Here is a 16,885-nt window from a genome sequence, read left to right as displayed (position 1 = left end):
GGGGCTTTATGAGAGTCCAGGCTTTAGAAGAGAGTTCGGTAATCTGCGAGACTTCAGTAGAGTGTTCAGGCTTTAGCATAGTCCAGGCATCAGCGGGCCTCAGCAAGTCACTCTCCCATGACTGTCTCTCGCAGCGCGCGCCGACTGTCCTCCAGGATGGGATAACGTGAACGACGAGACAGAAGCGGTTTTGTGTTTCCACTTCAGGCGCGCCAAGGCCACGTGGGACGCTACGCTGAGTTACTGCAACGCGTTAGGGGGCATCCTGGCTAAGCTGACGGATACCTTGCATCAGAAGATATTGAGACACATTGGCGGTGAGTCCATAACGAGAGAAGCAACAAGAGGGAAGTAAATAATTATGTAAACTGTATGGAAAATGGAGTAATGGCTTTCTTTTTTCTTCTAATTCTTCATCCCGGTCTTTTTTTCTTTCTCCTTCCCTCGTTTCTTATCTTTATCATTCTTTTTCTTATCTCTGTCTTTTCATGCAAGGAGAAAATTAATAAGTAAATTGTACGAAAAATTGAGTAAATACCTTTTTTCTTGTTCCTCTCTCTAGTCACTCTTCATTCTCCATCCTTTGTTTCTTATCTTTATCATTCTTTTCTTATCTCTATCTTTCCATAACAACAACGTAAACTGTATGAAAAGTATAGTAATGGCTTTTCTTTTCCTTCTTTCTCCTCTTCCTGGCCATTCCACTCTCATCCTTCGTTTCTCATTATCTATAACTTTATCTTTCTTTTACCTGTTATTTACGAGTCACTGTTTGCTGTTTGTTTCAGAGGAGAGCGAGGCTTTCTGGATAGGAGGAACCGACCTATCTGTGGAAGGAAGGTAAGGGCAAAACGAGTCTCATATTAGTAGCTACATTTTTTATGGCATGAGACGAACCAGAACCCTAAAAAGACAAAAAGGTAAAGTCCCCCATCTCGTGGCTTCAGTGTACTACAAAGAAAACGGGGAAGGAATTGCCACATGTTGTTCCAATGTCTAACTTTCTTATTCTTCCTTCCTGCCACCTTTACCGTTATGTATCATGTTATCTCTCACGTGCGCCTCCTGCCTGCTCTCTCCTCCTTTCTCGATGTCTGGTCTGCCTTCTCTCTCTCATTTGCTGTCTGTTTGCTGTTCCCTTCCTCTCCCTTCCTTACGTTTCCACTCCTGTATTCTCTGTTTCACGTCTTTCTCTCTTTATTGATCTTCTTCGTTGTCTAGCATTAACCTCTTGCCCTTTCCTCCTTTCTCGATGTCTTATCTGTCTTCTTTCTTTCATTTGCTAGCTATTTGCAGTTCCCTACCCCTCCCTTCCTTCTATTTCCACTTCTTCATTCTCCATTTGTAATGCATCCCTTCGAACATCACTCAGTCTCTCTCCCTTCTGTCTTTCTTCCTTTGTATTCTAGATCTCTATTGCGCTGCTCCAAACCATAACCCTTTTCTCCTCTTCAGGTGGGTCTGGGTGAACGACGGCTCTGAAATTCCCAAGGGCCCACCGCACTGGTTCCTCTGCGACAATGAGCCACAAGGAGGATCCAAGAAGAACTGTTTGTGCCTCTTCCCGCCAGACTTCTACTTCCATGCCTGTACCTGCGATCACCTCTACTACGGGATCTGCCAACTCTGAGCGCTCGCCGAAGGGAATGCGTGAAACTATTGGAAACTGAGGGGTTCGTTGATAAAGAAACACCGGAACAACTAACGAACCTACACCATACAACTGTACACTCTTGCTGTCTTTCCTTCTCCCCCACCTGTACCTTCGCCACTAACCCACTTCCTCTTCTTACGATACCCTTGATTAAAAAAAAATAAAATAAAAAAAAGCCCTGGAGCCGACACACCGAGGCGAGGTCCTGGTGGCTCAGTCTTCGTTGTCACATCATCGAGGGAGAAATGAAAATGCTTGGATCCATGTACTCGTTGAAGGTTAATTACGGGGAATAAATTGCTGTGACGGAAAAGGAAATGGTCGTTGTGTCTTAACCTAAAAATACGCAAAAGTAGTATTATGTTATGCCACCTGGAAAACCACCCATGTACACTGAACTATTCCTTCCATTATTGGGGGGTGGGGGAGGAAGGGGCATATTGTTGGGTTATGAACACTGACCACGGAGGAGATAGGCCTACTCAGCTAGATGTTTCTGCAGTGTAGATTAACAAAAAAAAAAAAAGCCACTAGGAAAGAAAGGAAAGGAGAGACAGCACAAATACACAAAAAAATAAATATAATTAAAAATATAAATAAGATAAAAAAATGAAATAAGAAGCAAAGATCAAAAAGAACAAAATAATCATATATATATATATATATATATATATATATATATATATATATATATATATATATATATATATATATATATATATTTAAAATTTAAAATAAAATGAAAAATAATTAGAATAAGAATAATGAGAAATATGAGAAATGAGAAAAATGAGAAAATAATAAAAAAGGAGAAAATTGAGAGAAAATTAGAGAAAATGAAAGAAAAACAAGAGAAAATTAGAGAAAATGAGAGAAAAACGAGAGAAAACTAGAGAAAATGAGAGAAAAAGGAGAGAAAGTTAGAGAAAATGCGAGAAAATTAGAGAAAACGAGAGAAAATTAGAGAATATGAGAGAAAAATGAGAGAAAATTAGAGAAAATGAGAAAAAAATAGAGAGAATAAGAATGTCTATAAAAAATGTCTAAACAAAAGGTCTATATAAGATGTCAATACAAAAGGTCAGGTCAGGTCGGATGAAAGTGCGTCAAATAGGTCCCAGGAAGGTCACGTGGCTCTCACTCTGACCTCCATGTGACCTTAGTGATACGAAGATAAGATATCGACAAGACTTCAAGAACATTCAAAGTCGTTCTTCAGTTTTCATAAGGCGTTCAATAGTCGGTCAACAAAAGCATTAGTAGAGGCAAAATGGTATGAAATTTAACAAGAGGAGAGGAGGAGAGGAGAGGAGAGAAGAGAAAATAATATAAAAGAGAAGAGTAGAGAAGAGAGGAGAAGAGGAGAGAAAAGAAAATAAGAGAAGAGGAGAAGAGGAGAGGAGAGGAGAGGAGAGGAAAGGAGAGAAGAGTAGATTAGAGTAGTGAAGAGTAAAGTCGTAAAGCTTCAACTACGCCACACTTTCCTGAACGAACATAAAAAAGCAATGCAAGGGACTCACTATGACCTTTTCAATGTGATGATTCGCCAGTCTTGCTGCGATAAGACAACATAAGACAAAGGGAAGAGGCGATGCGGCCGCCAGTATAAGGGTAGCCTTGGCCATCACAACATCCCACTCCTCAACTACACCCTCAGGACGTCCCCGACCGACCCAAGAGCCCCAGCAGACCATGAGGGGGATAGCTGCTCTTGCCGTGGCCTCAGGTAAAGACCCATAGCTACGTGCTGTATCCCCCCCCCACCACACCTTCTACATCCCACTCTACCTTGCAGTACTCCTTCAAAAGATATATAAATGAGAGTAGAACTGATGCACCCGCTTCAAATTCAACATCATGGTAACAATAACGCTTACTGAGGAATACAGACTGAATTACGCAGACTGTACTTCACTTGTCGCTCGGGGTTCAGTAGTCTCTCTCTCTCTCTCTCTCTCTCTCTCTCTTCTTCCATGTCCCCAATGCCACTAACAGCCTTCTTCTTTCTTGCAGTCGCGGTGGGCCTCGCCTCAGGGCAGACCAGAGGTACGTGCCATCGGACTGAATAGGTCCAATATGTGTCATGTATTGTCAGTGTGTGTGTCCTCTCCACAGCCAGCGCAAGTATTGAGTCTCCAGTGTTAAGCTCTCGCGTCCTCAGTGTTTTATATTTCCATGGACTCAGGGACAGGAAGACAAAGAGGAAGGGTACGTGTGTTGACCCACCAAGCCCAGTGTTCCACATTTTACGTACTTTTCAGGGGGAGTTCTTGTGTCTGCAGCGTTTCCACAAAGACACACACACACACACACACACACACACACACACACACACACACACACACACACACACATGCAGGAGGTTACAGCTATACAGACAGACTGGGAAGAGGAAAATGGACAGCAGCCTTAGAAAAAAACAGATTAGGGAAGAAAGAAATGGAGAAGCTTAACTTGCCCTGTGTCCATCAACGCCCGTTACCTCTATTACTCAATCCATCTATCTTTCTGGGTGTTTCAGTTGCCATACCTTCAATGCCTTCATTCTTCCACTTTTCTTTCAGCTTGTCAGAGCGGTTTTGTTGAAGTAGGAGGAGAGTGCCTCGCTTTCCTCGCCAGCTATGGCACTTGGGATACCCAGCTCCAATCCTGCACCATGGTCGGCGGAAGCCTCGCCAAGGTGACTGGCGACCTGCACAACGCCGTCTATCAGCACATTATTGGTTCAGGTGAGGGAGCAAGGGCTTGTGTTGGTAGTTATGAGATCCAGGTGTAATAATTTTTCCGGGTTCATGAGAGTAATTCCCTACACTAATATCTCGTCCTGTTTCTTTTTCCTCTCCCCTCAAATCCTCGTCTTTCCTAGCCACTCCTTACTCCTCCCTCATAACGTTATTCTCTGCTCACAAAATCTCCTTCCCTTCACAGAATTGACGGACAAATGCTTCTGGATTGGAGGGTCTGATCGTCTCACTGAAGGACAGTAAGTAATTTATTTTCTCTCTCTCACTGAAGGAAAGGTTTAATCACTTCCAGCTAAACCAAAGATCATGAAAGTTTAATATGAAGGAAGATAAGTCTTACGTGAAGAATGGCTTCCTTCCATCATGTTTGGGAAGATATTCTCTTCCGTCATCTTATTTTCCCTTCCTTCCTTCCTTCCTTTTGTCACGCCCGCAAAGGTATCCTAGTCTCTGTACCTCCTCCTTCCTTCCTTCCGTCACCTTCTTTTCCCTTCATTCCTTCCTTTTGTCACGCCCGCAAAGGTATCCTCGTCTCTCCTTCCTTCCGTCACCTTCTTTTCCCTTCCTTCCTTCCTTCCTTCATTTTGTCACGCCCGTAAAGGTATCCTAGTCTCTCTACCTCCTCCTCCTTCCTTCCTTCCGTCACGTTCTGAAAAATATCCTTCTCTCATCGCCTCCTTCCTCCCCTCCTCCTCTCAGGTGGAAGTGGGAGAGTGACCAGACGGATATACCCCTCGGTGGACCTCACTGGGACCCCTGTGAGCCGGAGCCGGAAGGGGGAAACTCGGAGAACTACCTTGCCATTTGTCCGTCTATGTACTACTACAAGGACTATCCCGGAAGCTCCCTGCACTACGCCATCTGTCAGATCTTTTAGAACCTGCGGGAGGCCTGGCTGACATCACGGCTGCTTCCTCCTCCGGTTCTTGGCTCTTTCCGGCTTAGTTCTAAACTGGTTCTTAAAAATCACAGTCTCACTCATTTTATCTTTCTCTCATGCTTCGTTTTGCTTATCGATTCTAAATCACACGTACTACCTACTAACTGGCTGCTGTGTCCTCGGTACCCTCAATAAACAGTTTACAAGGGTCAAGCAGGCTGTTTCAATGACTCTAATCCATTACATAACTTCTCCTTTCCATAACGTCTACCTAGCAATGACAACCTTCGACTTTCCTCAGTTACAAAGCATGGACTTTTTCTTTACACCAGAGGAAGCAATTGAAGGGGGTAAAAAGAGAGATAAAAAGCCCGCTGAGCACCCTAAATTGACCTCTGCTTTGGCCTCTCGCACTTCTTGCTTTTGTTTGGAGCAGCGTCTGACGGGATTTTTTATTGCAGTTGCTTTTCTTTTTGCCCTTGAGCTGCCTTTCTTGCGGTAAAAATATTCAAGCGGCAAAAAAAGAAACCTAAAAAACCCGCTAAACTCTGCTCCCACAAACGATAATAGAATAGAGTAGATGGAGGATGGATGGAGGATGAAGGAATGAGAGGAAAAAAGAATGTAAAGAAAAGGAAATTGAGAAAAACAAAGAAGTTATCGAAGAAGGATGAAGGAATGAGAGGAAAAAAGAATGTAAAGAAAAGGAAATTGAGAAAAACAAAGAAGTTATCGAAGAAGGATGAAGGAATGAGAGGAAAAAAGAATGTAAAGAAAAGGAAATTGAGAAAAACAAAGAAGTTATCGAAGAAGGATGAAGGAATGAGAGGAAAAAAGAATGTAAAGAAAAGGAAATTGAGAAAAACAAAGAAATTATCGAAGAAGGATGAAGGAATGAGAGGAAAAAAAGAATGTAAAGAAAAGGAAATTGAGAAAAACAAAGAAGTTATCGAAGAAGGATGAAGGAATGACAGGAAAAAAGAATGTAAAGAAAAGGAAACAGAGTAAAACAAAGAAGTTATCGAAGAAGGATGAAGGAATGACAGGAAAAAAGAATGTAAAGAAAAGGAAATTGAGAAAAACAAAGAAGTTATCGAAGAAGTATGAAGGAATGACAGGAAAAAAGAATGTAAAGACAAGGAAACAGAAAAACAAAGAGAATCATGAAAGAAGAAAGGGAAAAGGGAAATAATAAAAAGAAAGAAAGAAAGCAGCCAGAGAAAGAAAATAAGAATGGATGAAATGAAGAAATAACAGGAAAGAAGAACGAAAAAAAGGGAATCAGAGAGAAACAAAGAAATTATCGAAGAAAGATAAAGGAATGAGAGGAAAAGAGAACGTAAAGAAAAGGAAACAGAGAAAAACAAAGAAATTATCGAAGGAAGAAAAAATGACAAAAAAGAAAACGAATATAGGAAATAGAAAAAAAAAACGGAGAAAAATCATGAAAGAAGGAAGGTAAAAGGGAAATAAAGGAAAGAGAGAAATAAATAAAAGAAAGAAAGAATCATGAAAAATGTATGAAAAGGAAAATAAAAGAAGGAAAGAAAGAGAAAGAACGCGAGCAGACAAACAAACAAACAAACAAACAAACAAACAAACCCTCACTCACTCACTCACTCACTCCCTCACTCACTAAGAAATCGATGACTCAATAAAATCAGTAAAACGTAGACAGGTAATGATGAAAATAATAATAATAATAATAATAATAATAATAATAATAATAATAATAATAATAATAATAATAATGATAAAATAAAAAAACTGACCTCTACATAAAAAAAAGAGAAAAAAAACGAAAACACTCAAGACATGCCAAAAAAATCATACAAAAAAAGAAGTAAATTCAGAAAAAAATATACACATAAAAATGAAAGTAAAATTAATATGGCTGCCTAAAAATCAACATAAGGGTGACAACAACAGAAGAACAAACAAAAGACCAACAACAGTTACAAATACACTAACCAAAACAAATACTCGAGTCAGATCAACTTAAAAATCAGGGCCATTAGGAGGTCAATAGAACAGTAGAGTAAGAATGACACTGGACGGATATTATTAAAGGGGTATTAAATCTGTCTTGAGAGCATTAGAATATTATCAAACCGGCATTATAGGGCATTAGTAGACTCCGCTCAAACTGGTATTAGAATATTATCAAACCGGCATTATAGGGCATTAGTAGACTCCGCTCAAACTGGTATTAGAATATTATCAAACCGGCATTATAGGGCATTAGTAGACTCCGCTCAAACTGGTATTAGAATTATATAGGACGGCATTATGATAGTAGTATTTCAACGGTACTTCTTTCTTAATTATCTTACTAGTATTTTTTCTTTGGCTTTTAGTGTCTACTGGCGGCCTAAGGGTATTACTAGAAGAACATCAAACTGGTATTAGAATGATATAGATTAGCATTATGACGATTATATTCAAACGGTATTTTTTCTTCAGTATATAATTTTTACTAGTTTTCCGATATTGTCTTTTTTTGTGTGTGTGTGTGTGTGTGTGTGTGTGTGTGTGTGTGTGTGTGTGAGAGAGAGAGAGAGAGAGAGAGAGAGAGAGAGAGAGAGAGAGAGAGAGAGAGAGAGAGAGAGAGAGAGAGAGAGAGAGAGAGAGAGAGAGAGAGAGAGAGAGAGAGAGAGAGAGAGAGAGAGAGAGAGAGAGAGAGAGAGAGAGAGAGAGAGAGAGAGAGAGAGCAGGAAACACAAAGACGTAGGAAGACAGAACTAAGTAAAAAAACAGCGTCAATACATAACCACATTTTCAGCGTGGGAAAGCCCCCTTGTAAACACGCCTGGCTGTCCCTCACGATCCACTTCTTGTCTGTGAACTATTTCAGCCGAATGGAGGACATGACAAGTGGCCCTGAAACCCGGTGTCGCGTCGCCCTGATAACGTGCTAGTTTGAGGCAAGACTTTCGGGAAACAATCGTAAAAACACAAACACAAAGCATTTTCTCCGCATTGATATTAAGATAAGTTCTTGAAAACAGTCCAAAGGGTAAGAAATGTTTGTATGATTCTACCACTCCTCCCTAACCCTCTCATCTGCTTGGTTCCTTCCCTCCCAAGCACGGCGTACGACCCCCTTCCTTCTTGACAGCAGCACACACCCTCCCTTCCCTACTTCCTTCCCTCCCTCATTTCTTTAAAACGATCCAAAAGGTAAGAAATGTTTATGTGAGTCTACCTCTCCTCTCTAACCCTTTCATGTGCTTGGTTCCTTCCCTCCCTAGCACGGCGCACGGACCCCTTCTTCTTGGCACCACCACACAGCCTTCTTTCCCTTCCTCCCTCCCTCACCAAGTCCTTCACACACGCTAACTTGAAGAGAACGCCCACGACTCGATTTCCGCACACGGGCGAGTCTCCATCTGTTGTTGTGACTCATGATTATCAGCAATTAGGTCAGAGTAGGAAAGGCTGGGTAAAGGCAGGTTAAGGAAGGGAGGTTAGGGTTTAGAAAGAAATAGGGGGGGAAGGTAAGAGAGGAAGGATGAAACAATGAAAAGAAGTATTTGAAGGGAAAGGAAAAGGAGGGACGGACATGAGGAAGGGAAGGAGGAGGAGTTATAAAAGGAAGAAGAATAGAGAAGATAAATGAGAGGGTAAAGAAGACTGGAAATGATAAAAATGACGATGACGATGATGATGATGAACACGATGACGATAACAATGACAGCGTTAGAGAGAGAGATAGAGAGAGAGAGAGAGAGAGAGAGAGAGAGAGAGAGAGAGAGAGAGAGAGAGAGAGAGAGAGAGAGAGAGAGAGAGAGAGAGAGAGAGAGAAAATGGTCAGTTTTCCTTGACATATTTCATCAGGTTCTAATTTAAACAAGCAGAATTGACATTTCCCAACGGCCCCCTTTTGACAGCAGTGGCGTAGGCTGGGGGAGTGACTCAATACTCCTCCTCCTCCTCCTCCTCCTCCTCCACCTCCTGCTCTTTCTGCTCCTCCTCCCCCTCGGCCTCGTCTCTAGCACAGTGAGCAAGGTTTTCAAATCAGACAGTCAAATTATCCAATAAATAATTGTGGATGACTCGATGCATGTGAAAAAATTGACATGAAAGTTCAGTTCTTAACAAAATCATTCGTAAAGACAATGATTCGCCCGAAATGGCAGCAGTCCTTACTAAAAGAATTACGTACTGCCGCAAAAAAGAGAACGTGGCATCGATGTGCGCGGAGGGGGGCGGCGCGGTGCCCTGTGGACTATATATCAAACAATCTCGCAGCGCCTTGAGGACCTCAGCGCAGCCGCACCGCACTCACTGACCAGCACCATCATGAAGTGGGCAACGACTCTCGCCGTGGCTACAGGTGGGTCGCGGGAGGAGGTCGTGGGCGGCCTTTATGGTTTGTTGTTGAGGAGTGACTAACTTACTGACTTGTCGGGATGGCCTATAGGAGGGAATTGGGAGAGGCGGAGTTACCGTAACCCCTCTTTCCTTCCTCTCCTTTCCCCTCACACCCTCTCCACCGCCGCCACTCACGGGTTCCTCCTCTCTTACAGCCGCGGTGTGTCTCGCCTCAGTGCAGGGTGAGTTGTGGCTTGGTGAACCCGGCGACGGCAGCGGCACGGGTTACGGGTGTCCCAGTCAGGTCACAAAAAGGACGGAGGAGATGTTTATGTCTAAGTCAGGTCACTCAAGGGACGGAGGTCACGCTCATGGCTGGGTTAGACCACTGCAGGGATGAAGGTCATATTCATATCAGAGACAGTTCAACGGAGGTACACAGGTCATGTTCTTGGGCCAGAGCCAGATCACAGAAGGGGCAGAGGTCAATTATGTGACTGCGTCAAGTCACTAACGGAGCAGAGGTCACGAGAGGGGCAGGATCAGGTGTTTGGAGGGTCAGAGGTCACGAGTAGAGGGGTCAGAGTAGTCAAGGGGGAAACGTTTCTGCAAGGACTGTTTCAGCAACAAAGGTGCTGCTCAGGCTGGTGAGGTCACGTTACTTAAAGAACAAAGCGAAGAGCAGTGGGCGTGTGTGTGTGGGGGGGGGGTTAGGTGGTCAGGTTGAGGGTATGCGCCTATAAGCGGGGTCGGGGCGGGTCATTTATCCATATATTTCTATACCCGCACAGCTCAATGTCCTGCTGCTTTTGTAGAGTTTACCAATGATGGGTCAACAATTTGTCTCTATTTCGTGAAGTCCAAGGCCACGTGGAGTAACATGAGGGACATCTGCGAGGCAATGTCCTCTACCCTGGCCAAGCTGGACGGGGACCTGCATATGCAAGTGGTGCAGTACATCAACGACCAGCCAGGTGAGCCGGGGCCCGCGACAGGTGGGGAGCACCTAGTACAGTGCCGGAGCCCCAGGCACTGTGCACGGTGTCTGCTGGTTCTCATCAATTAATAATAACAATAGCAATAATAATAATAATAATAATAATAATAATAATAATAATAATAATAATAATAACAATAATGATAATGATAATGATAATAATAATAATAATAATAATAATAATAATAATAATAATAATAATAATAATAATAATAATAATAATAATAATAATAACAATAATGATAATGATAATGATAGATAATAATAATAATAATAATAATAATAATAATAATAATAATAATAATAATAATAATAATAATAATAATAAATGATAATGATAATTATATTAATAATACATTTCTTATCATTATTGTAAATACAACCAGTGATAATATTCGTTGTTATAATTAATATCTTATTGTTATCATATCAATAAAATTATAAAAATTATGAAGAAAAAAAAATAAACAACTTTTTAACAATTGGTAAACTTTTCTTTCAACTTTTTTCACTTTCAGCGGGTGACCTCGACACCGATGCCTTCTGGCTCGGGGGTAGTGACGCCGCCAAGGAGGGCAGGTAAGAGCATTTCTTCAGCGTGTGGTGGCGCGGCTTGCTGGGGGGAGAACACGAGGACAAGATGCCTCTGGCCTCTCGCATTCACCTCAGTCTTTCCATTCTGCTGCACTCCCTCTGTACGGGGCAAGACCGAGTTCCCGCTTTTTTTCTGCCTATGCACTACGTCTACCTGTCTCATTGGTCTAGCAAAGGGGGAGACGGTGGCTGAGTGGTCAGCAAGTGGCTGCGGCGTCCAGGAGAACGTGACTTCGCGTCCCACCTGCCGCGACAAAACAAATTGGCAATTTTTCAGCCATCGCCGATGGCATAAGATTACCCACATGCTGTCCTGAAGACCACCTATGATCCCGGACTCAAGGTGCTCTCTCAAAGAGGATCAAATATGTCCTCCGGGGGACAGCATGTCCCAAGCAAAATGGCGCCACTATAAGCACTTGCCTGCGTCACAACGGCTGGGGCCGACCAGCAGGCCCCATCAAGAAAGCCTATCGGCGCCATAGGCCAAAACGTAAAAAAAAAAATGTATCTTAAAGGAGTAATCTCTGGGCTGCTTTTTATCTTAATTTCTCTTTGCCAAGGTTTCGTGAAATCGTCTAGTTTTACTAAAACTAGAAATGTTTTGAAAGTGTCATCTATCTTCTGCATCTCCTTTCATTCGTCACCTTCTTCCTCAGCTGGGTATGGCTTGACGGTACAGAAATACCCTTGGGCACCCCGCATTGGTACCCCTGCAACGGCCAGCCCAACGGGGGCACCCAGCAGAACTACCTGGCCCTCTACACGCCGGACTACTACTTCCACAGCCTCGAGGAATCACGGCAGATTATGGGCATCTGTCGAATCTAAAAGTCCAGCGATTTATGTTAGTCCATCAGGCAGAGGAAGATGCAACCTCAATGGGAAAGCAAATATTCGCTGTAATATCATCCCAGAACACAAACATCGAACGCACCTCAAAAATTATGTTACACACTTGTGAGAATCTGGAAAGACATGGACGTGTATTTTTTTGTAATGGAGACATGAAATACATCGAAATAAACATGAGACAGTCCTAGATAATCAACGCACAAGCGTTTCATAACCCTTTCTGACCTCCAAGTCTTCGCACTTAGGAACAGCAGCCCAGCACCCTTGAGGCACACCAAGACTGCTCCACGCCCATTAGAATTTGATTACCAAGTCTGCATTTGACACTGAAACATAAACACAAAAATAGTTCATGATGCACCCTGTTCATTCCATAGTAATTAAGAACCAAAAACATCCATCAAGTTCAGTAAGAAAACGAAACGTAACATCTTCACTTCACTACTTCACTACCTAAGATGACGTCAGACGTGTGGCCTATGGTCGTAACTGTAAGACACTTTCGCTTTTCACATCAACTATTTCTAAAGGTCAAAGAGGGGATCAACCGGGTTCTAATGAGTGTTTCTTTTGGTTCACGGTACAGAGGAAGGGTCAAACTATCACCTGTCATAAAACTTCTCCTGGAAATGCCCAAAACTCCAACGAAAGCCTTGTCAAATATGTGAACTTGGGCGACGATATATTTAGTAACACGGCCCCTTTGTCCCTTAACACGCTGCTCTTTACTCCTCTTCAGCATCTTCGGGAGTGACTTCAAGAACCTCCGCATCGAACGCTTGTATAAGTTTCCGCGCCCAGGTGAAAGACGAGCCTTACCAAGTGTGTCTCCCCGGCGGCGGGTGAGGGAACACTAATGAGGAGAACACTCTCAACCAGTCATATTATTCTTCGGTATTCTTAGACGCCTCCGCCTCTCACATCAACCATTTTCAAAGGCCGAATAGGAGATCAATTGAGTTTTCATGAATATTTATGTATGTTCATGGTACAGAAGAAGGGCCAAATTACCACCAGGGTCGTTACGCCACCCCTGGATATGCCCAAAACTCCCACGGAAGCCTTGTTAAATGTGTGTGCTCGGGCCACGAAGTGTTTCAGAAAATGGCCCTGCAGTGTCTGCTCGTTCGGTTCGGTCGGTCACAGCGAGAGAAGGGAGGAAGATAAGAAAGGAAGGATGAAAGAATGAAAACGTAAGATTAGGGAAGGTTGCATTAAGCTAGGTTAGGGTTTAAAAAGAGATAAATAAGAGAGGGAGGAAAGTAAGGATGAAACAATGAAAAAAAGTATTTGAAGGGAAAGGAAAAGGAGGAACGGACATGACGAAGGGGAGGAAGAAGAGTTATAAAAGGAAGAAGAATAGAGAAGATAAATGAGAGGGTAAAGAAAACTGGATATTATAAAAATGACGATGACGATGATGATGATGAACATGATGATAACAATGACAGCGTGATGAAAATAATATGTTAGAGAGAGAGAGAGAGAGAGAGAGAGAGAGAGAGAGAGAGAGAGAGAGAGAGAGAGAGAGAGAGAGAGAAAATGGTCAGTTTTCCTTGACATATTTCATCAGGTTCTAATTTAAACAAGCAGAATTGACATTTCCCAACGGCCCCCTTTTGACAGCAGTGACGTAGGCTGGGGGAGTGACGCAATACTCCTCCTCCTCCTCCTCCTCCTCCTCCACCTCCTGCTCTTTCTCCTCCTCCTCCCCCTCGGCCTCGTCTCTAGCACAGTGAGCAAGGTTTTCAAATCAGACAGTCAAATTATCCAATAAATAATTGTGGATGACTCGATGCATGTGAAAAAATTGACATGAAAGTTCAGTTCTTAACAAAATCATTCGTAAAGACAATGATTCGCCCGAAATGGCAGCAGTCCTTACTACAAGAATTACGTACTGCCGCAAAAAAGAGAACGTGGCATCGATGTGCGCGGAGGGGGGCGGCGCGGTGCCCTGTGGACTATATATCAAACAATCTCGCAGCCTTGAGGACCTCAGCGCCGCCGCACCGCACTCACTGACCAGCACCATCATGAAGTGGGCAACGACTCTCGCCGTGGCTACAGGTGGGTCGCGGGAGGAGGTCGTGGGCGGCCTTTATGGTTTGTTGTTCAGGAGTGACTAACTTACTGACTTGTCGGGATGGCCTATAGGAGGGAATTGGGAGAGGCGGAGTTCCCGTAACCCCTCTTTCCTTCCTCTCCTTTCCCCTCACACCCTCTCCACCGCCGCCACTCACGGGTTCCTCCTCTCTTACAGCCGCGGTGTGTCTCGCCTCAGTGCAGGGTGAGTTGTGGCTTGGTGAACCCGGCGACGGCAGCGGCACGGGTTACGGGTGTCCCAGTCAGGTCACAAAAAGGACGGAGGAGATGTTTATGTCTAAGTCAGGTCACTCAAGGGACGGAGGTCACGCTCATGGCTGGGTTAGACCACTGCAGGGATGAAGGTCATATTCATATCAGAGACAGTTCAATGGAGGTACACAGGTCATGTTCTTGGGCCAGAGCCAGATCACAGAAGGGGCAGAGGTCAATTATGTAACTGCGTCAAGTCACTAACGGAGCAGAGGTCACGAGAGGGGCAGGATCAGGTGTTTGGAGGACCAGAGGTCATGAGAGGGTTAGGGTCAGGTATTTGAAGGGTCAGAGGTCACGAGTAGAGGGGTCAGAGTAGTCAAGGGGGAAACGTTTCTGCAAGGACTGTTTCAGCAACAAGTGCTGCTCAGGCTGGTGAGGTCACGTTACTTAAAGAACAAAGGGAAGAGCAGTGGGCGTGTGTGTGTGTGTGGGGGGGGGGGGGGGGGGTTAGGTGGTGAGGGTTTGGGTATGCGCCTATCAGCGAGGTCGGGGCGGGTCATTTATCCATATATTTCTATACCCGCACAGCTGCATGTCCTACTGGTTTTGTAGAGTTTACCAATGATGGGTCGCCAGTTTGTCTCATTTTCGTGAAGTCTAAGGCCACGTGGAGTAACATGAGGGACATCTGCGATGCAATGTCAGCTTCCCTGGCCAAGCTGGACGGGGACCTGCATATGCAGGTGATACAGTACATCAACGACCAGCCAGGTGAGCCGGGGCCCGCGACAGGTGGGGAGCACCGAGCACAGTGCCGGAGCCCCAGGCACTGTGCACGGTGTCTGCTGGTTCTCATCGTTAATATTACCTTTATTATTACCGTGGATATTAGTATTAGTATTGTTATTAATATTAACATTGTAAGTATCATTTTTATTATATCATTACTATTATTATTATTATTGTTATTATTATTATTATTATTATTATAATGATAATAATAATAATAATAATAATAATAATAATAATAATAATAATAATAATAATAATAATAATAATAATAATAATAATAATAATAATAATAATAATAAATGATAATTATAATTATATTAATAATACATTTCTTATCATTATTGTAAATATAACCAGTGATAATATTTGTTGTATTAATTAATATCTTATTATTATCATATCAATAAAATTATAAAAATTATGAAGAAAAAAAAAAAAACTTTTTAACAATTGGTAAACTTTTCTTTCAACTTTTTTCACTTTCAGCGGGTGACCTCGACACCGATGCCTTCTGGCTCGGGGGTAGTGACGCCGCCAAGGAGGGCAGGTAAGGGCATTTCTTCAGTGTGTGGTGACGCGGCTTGCTGGGGGGAGAACACGAGGACAAGATGCCTCTGGCCTCTCGCATTCACCTCTGTCTTTCCATTCTGCTGCACTCCCTCTGTACGGGGCAAGACCGAGTTCCCGCTTTTTTTCTGCCTATGCACTACGTCTACCTGTCTCATGCATTGGTCTAGCAATGGGGTAGACGGTGGCTGAGTGGTCAGCAAGTGGCTGCGGCGTCCAGGAGAACGTGACTTCGCGTCCCACCTGCCGCGACAAAACAAATTGGCAATTTTTCAGCCATCGCCGATGGCATAAGATTACCCACATGCTGTCCTGAAGACCACCTATGATCCCGGACTCAAGGTGCTCTCTCAAAGAGGATCAAATATGTCCTCCGGGGGACAGCATGACCCAAGCAAGATGGCGCCACTATAAGCACTTGCCTGCGTCACAACGGCTGGGGCCGACCAGCAGGCCCCATCAAGAAAGCCTATCGGCGCCATAGGCCAAAACGTAAAAAAAAAAAATGTATCTTAAAGGAGTAATCTCTGGACTGCTTTTTATCTTGATTTCTCTTTGCCAAGGTTTCGTGAAATCGTCTAGTTTTACTAAAACTAGAAATGTTTTGAAAGTGTCATCTATCTTCTGCATCTCCTTTCATTCGTCACCTTCTTCCTCAGCTGGGTATGGCTTGACGGTACAGAAATACCCTTGGGCACCCCGCATTGGTACCCCTGCAACGGCCAGCCCAACGGGGGCACCCAGCAGAACTACCTGGCCCTCTACACGCCGGACTACTACTTCCACAGCCTCGAGGAATCACGGCAGATTATGGGCATCTGTCGAATCTAAAAGTCCAGCGACTTATGTTAGTCCATCAGGCAGAGGAAGATGCAACCTCAATGGGAAAGCAAATATTCGCTGTAATATCATCCCAGAACACAAACATCGAACGCACCTCAAAAATTATGTTACACACTTGTGAGAATCTGGAAAGACATGGACGTGTATTTTTTTGTAATGGAGACATGAAATACATCGAAATAAACATGAGACAGTCCTAGATAATCAACGCACAAGCGTTTCATAACCCTTTCTGACCTCCAAGTCTTCGCACTTAGGAACAGCAGCCCAGCACCCTTGAGGCACACCAAGACTGCTCCACGCCCATTAGAATTTGATTACCAAGTCTGCATTTGACACTGAAA

General features: G+C 43.4%; 4 protein-coding genes across 12 annotated transcripts in view; 3 read left to right on the top strand and 1 right to left on the bottom strand.

Annotated features, from left to right (window-relative positions):
- LOC126997639 (perlucin-like protein) overlaps positions 1–1,829 on the top strand; it is a 2,987-nt gene extending 1,158 nt beyond the window's left edge. The window contains exons 3-5 of one of the 2 annotated variants that reach the window (XM_050858854.1): positions 135–317; positions 789–840; positions 1,456–1,829. In XM_050858854.1, coding sequence (XP_050714811.1) covers positions 135–317; positions 789–840; positions 1,456–1,630 — 410 coding nt within the window. In that variant the 3' untranslated portion in view covers positions 1,631–1,829. Of the gene's footprint in view, positions 1–131; positions 318–788; positions 841–1,455 lie in introns of both variants that reach the window. The other variant, XM_050858853.1, reaches the window with a different exon arrangement.
- The window catches only part of LOC126997635 (uncharacterized), an 86,794-nt gene that overhangs the window by 18,415 nt on the left and 51,494 nt on the right, over positions 1–16,885 (bottom strand). The gene's annotated exons all lie outside the window — the stretch shown is intronic.
- On the top strand, positions 3,213–5,491 carry LOC126997640 (perlucin-like protein). The gene is made up of 5 exons (XM_050858855.1): positions 3,213–3,380; positions 3,668–3,700; positions 4,219–4,383; positions 4,583–4,637; positions 5,098–5,491. The coding sequence occupies exons 1-5, from the start codon at positions 3,347–3,349 to the stop codon at positions 5,273–5,275; spliced, it is 465 nt and encodes a 154-aa protein (XP_050714812.1). The 5' UTR covers positions 3,213–3,346; the 3' UTR covers positions 5,276–5,491.
- Positions 9,483–16,750, top strand: LOC126997636 (ladderlectin-like). Of its 4 annotated transcripts, none has more exons than XM_050858849.1 (5): positions 9,483–9,614; positions 9,808–9,834; positions 10,384–10,566; positions 11,108–11,168; positions 11,843–12,235. In XM_050858849.1, the coding sequence occupies exons 1-5, from the start codon at positions 9,581–9,583 to the stop codon at positions 12,012–12,014; spliced, it is 477 nt and encodes a 158-aa protein (XP_050714806.1). In that variant the 5' UTR covers positions 9,483–9,580; the 3' UTR covers positions 12,015–12,235. The 4 variants fall into 4 exon arrangements, with proteins under 4 accessions (XP_050714806.1, XP_050714807.1, XP_050714805.1 ...); XM_050858850.1 differs by lacking the exons at positions 9,808–9,834; positions 10,384–10,566; positions 11,108–11,168; positions 11,843–12,235 and adding exons at positions 14,302–14,328; positions 14,928–15,110; positions 15,618–15,678; positions 16,358–16,750 and having other exon boundaries at positions 9,498–9,614; XM_050858848.1 differs by lacking the exons at positions 9,483–9,614; positions 9,808–9,834; positions 10,384–10,566; positions 11,108–11,168; positions 11,843–12,235 and adding exons at positions 13,952–14,108; positions 14,302–14,328; positions 14,928–15,110; positions 15,618–15,678; positions 16,358–16,750.

This window comes from Eriocheir sinensis, chromosome 12, assembly GCF_024679095.1.
Source record: "Eriocheir sinensis breed Jianghai 21 chromosome 12, ASM2467909v1, whole genome shotgun sequence".
Taxonomy (NCBI): Eukaryota; Metazoa; Arthropoda; class Malacostraca; order Decapoda; family Varunidae; genus Eriocheir; species Eriocheir sinensis.
Note: the sequence above shows the minus strand (reverse complement) of the source record. Positions and strands in the feature narration are given on the sequence as shown.

What these genes read in the sequence shown, in the direction of transcription:
- LOC126997640 (XM_050858855.1), top strand. Translation starts at nt 3,347, where the DNA reads ATGAGGGGGATAGCTGCTCTTGCCGTGGCCTCAG. An exon ending in TCAGCACATTATTGGTTCAG is followed by an intron (nt 4,384 to 4,582) that starts GTGAGGGAGCAA and finishes TTCCCTTCACAG; the next exon opens with AATTGACGGACAAATGCTTC. An exon ending in GATCGTCTCACTGAAGGACA is followed by an intron (nt 4,638 to 5,097) that starts GTAAGTAATTTA and finishes TCCTCCTCTCAG; the next exon opens with GTGGAAGTGGGAGAGTGACC.
- LOC126997636 (XM_050858848.1), top strand. Translation starts at nt 13,967, where the DNA reads ATGTGCGCGGAGGGGGGCGGCGCGGTGCCCTGTGGACTATATATCAAA. An exon ending in GTGTCTCGCCTCAGTGCAGG is followed by an intron (nt 14,329 to 14,927) that starts GTGAGTTGTGGC and finishes ATACCCGCACAG; the next exon opens with CTGCATGTCCTACTGGTTTT. An exon ending in GACGCCGCCAAGGAGGGCAG is followed by an intron (nt 15,679 to 16,357) that starts GTAAGGGCATTT and finishes CTTCTTCCTCAG; the next exon opens with CTGGGTATGGCTTGACGGTA.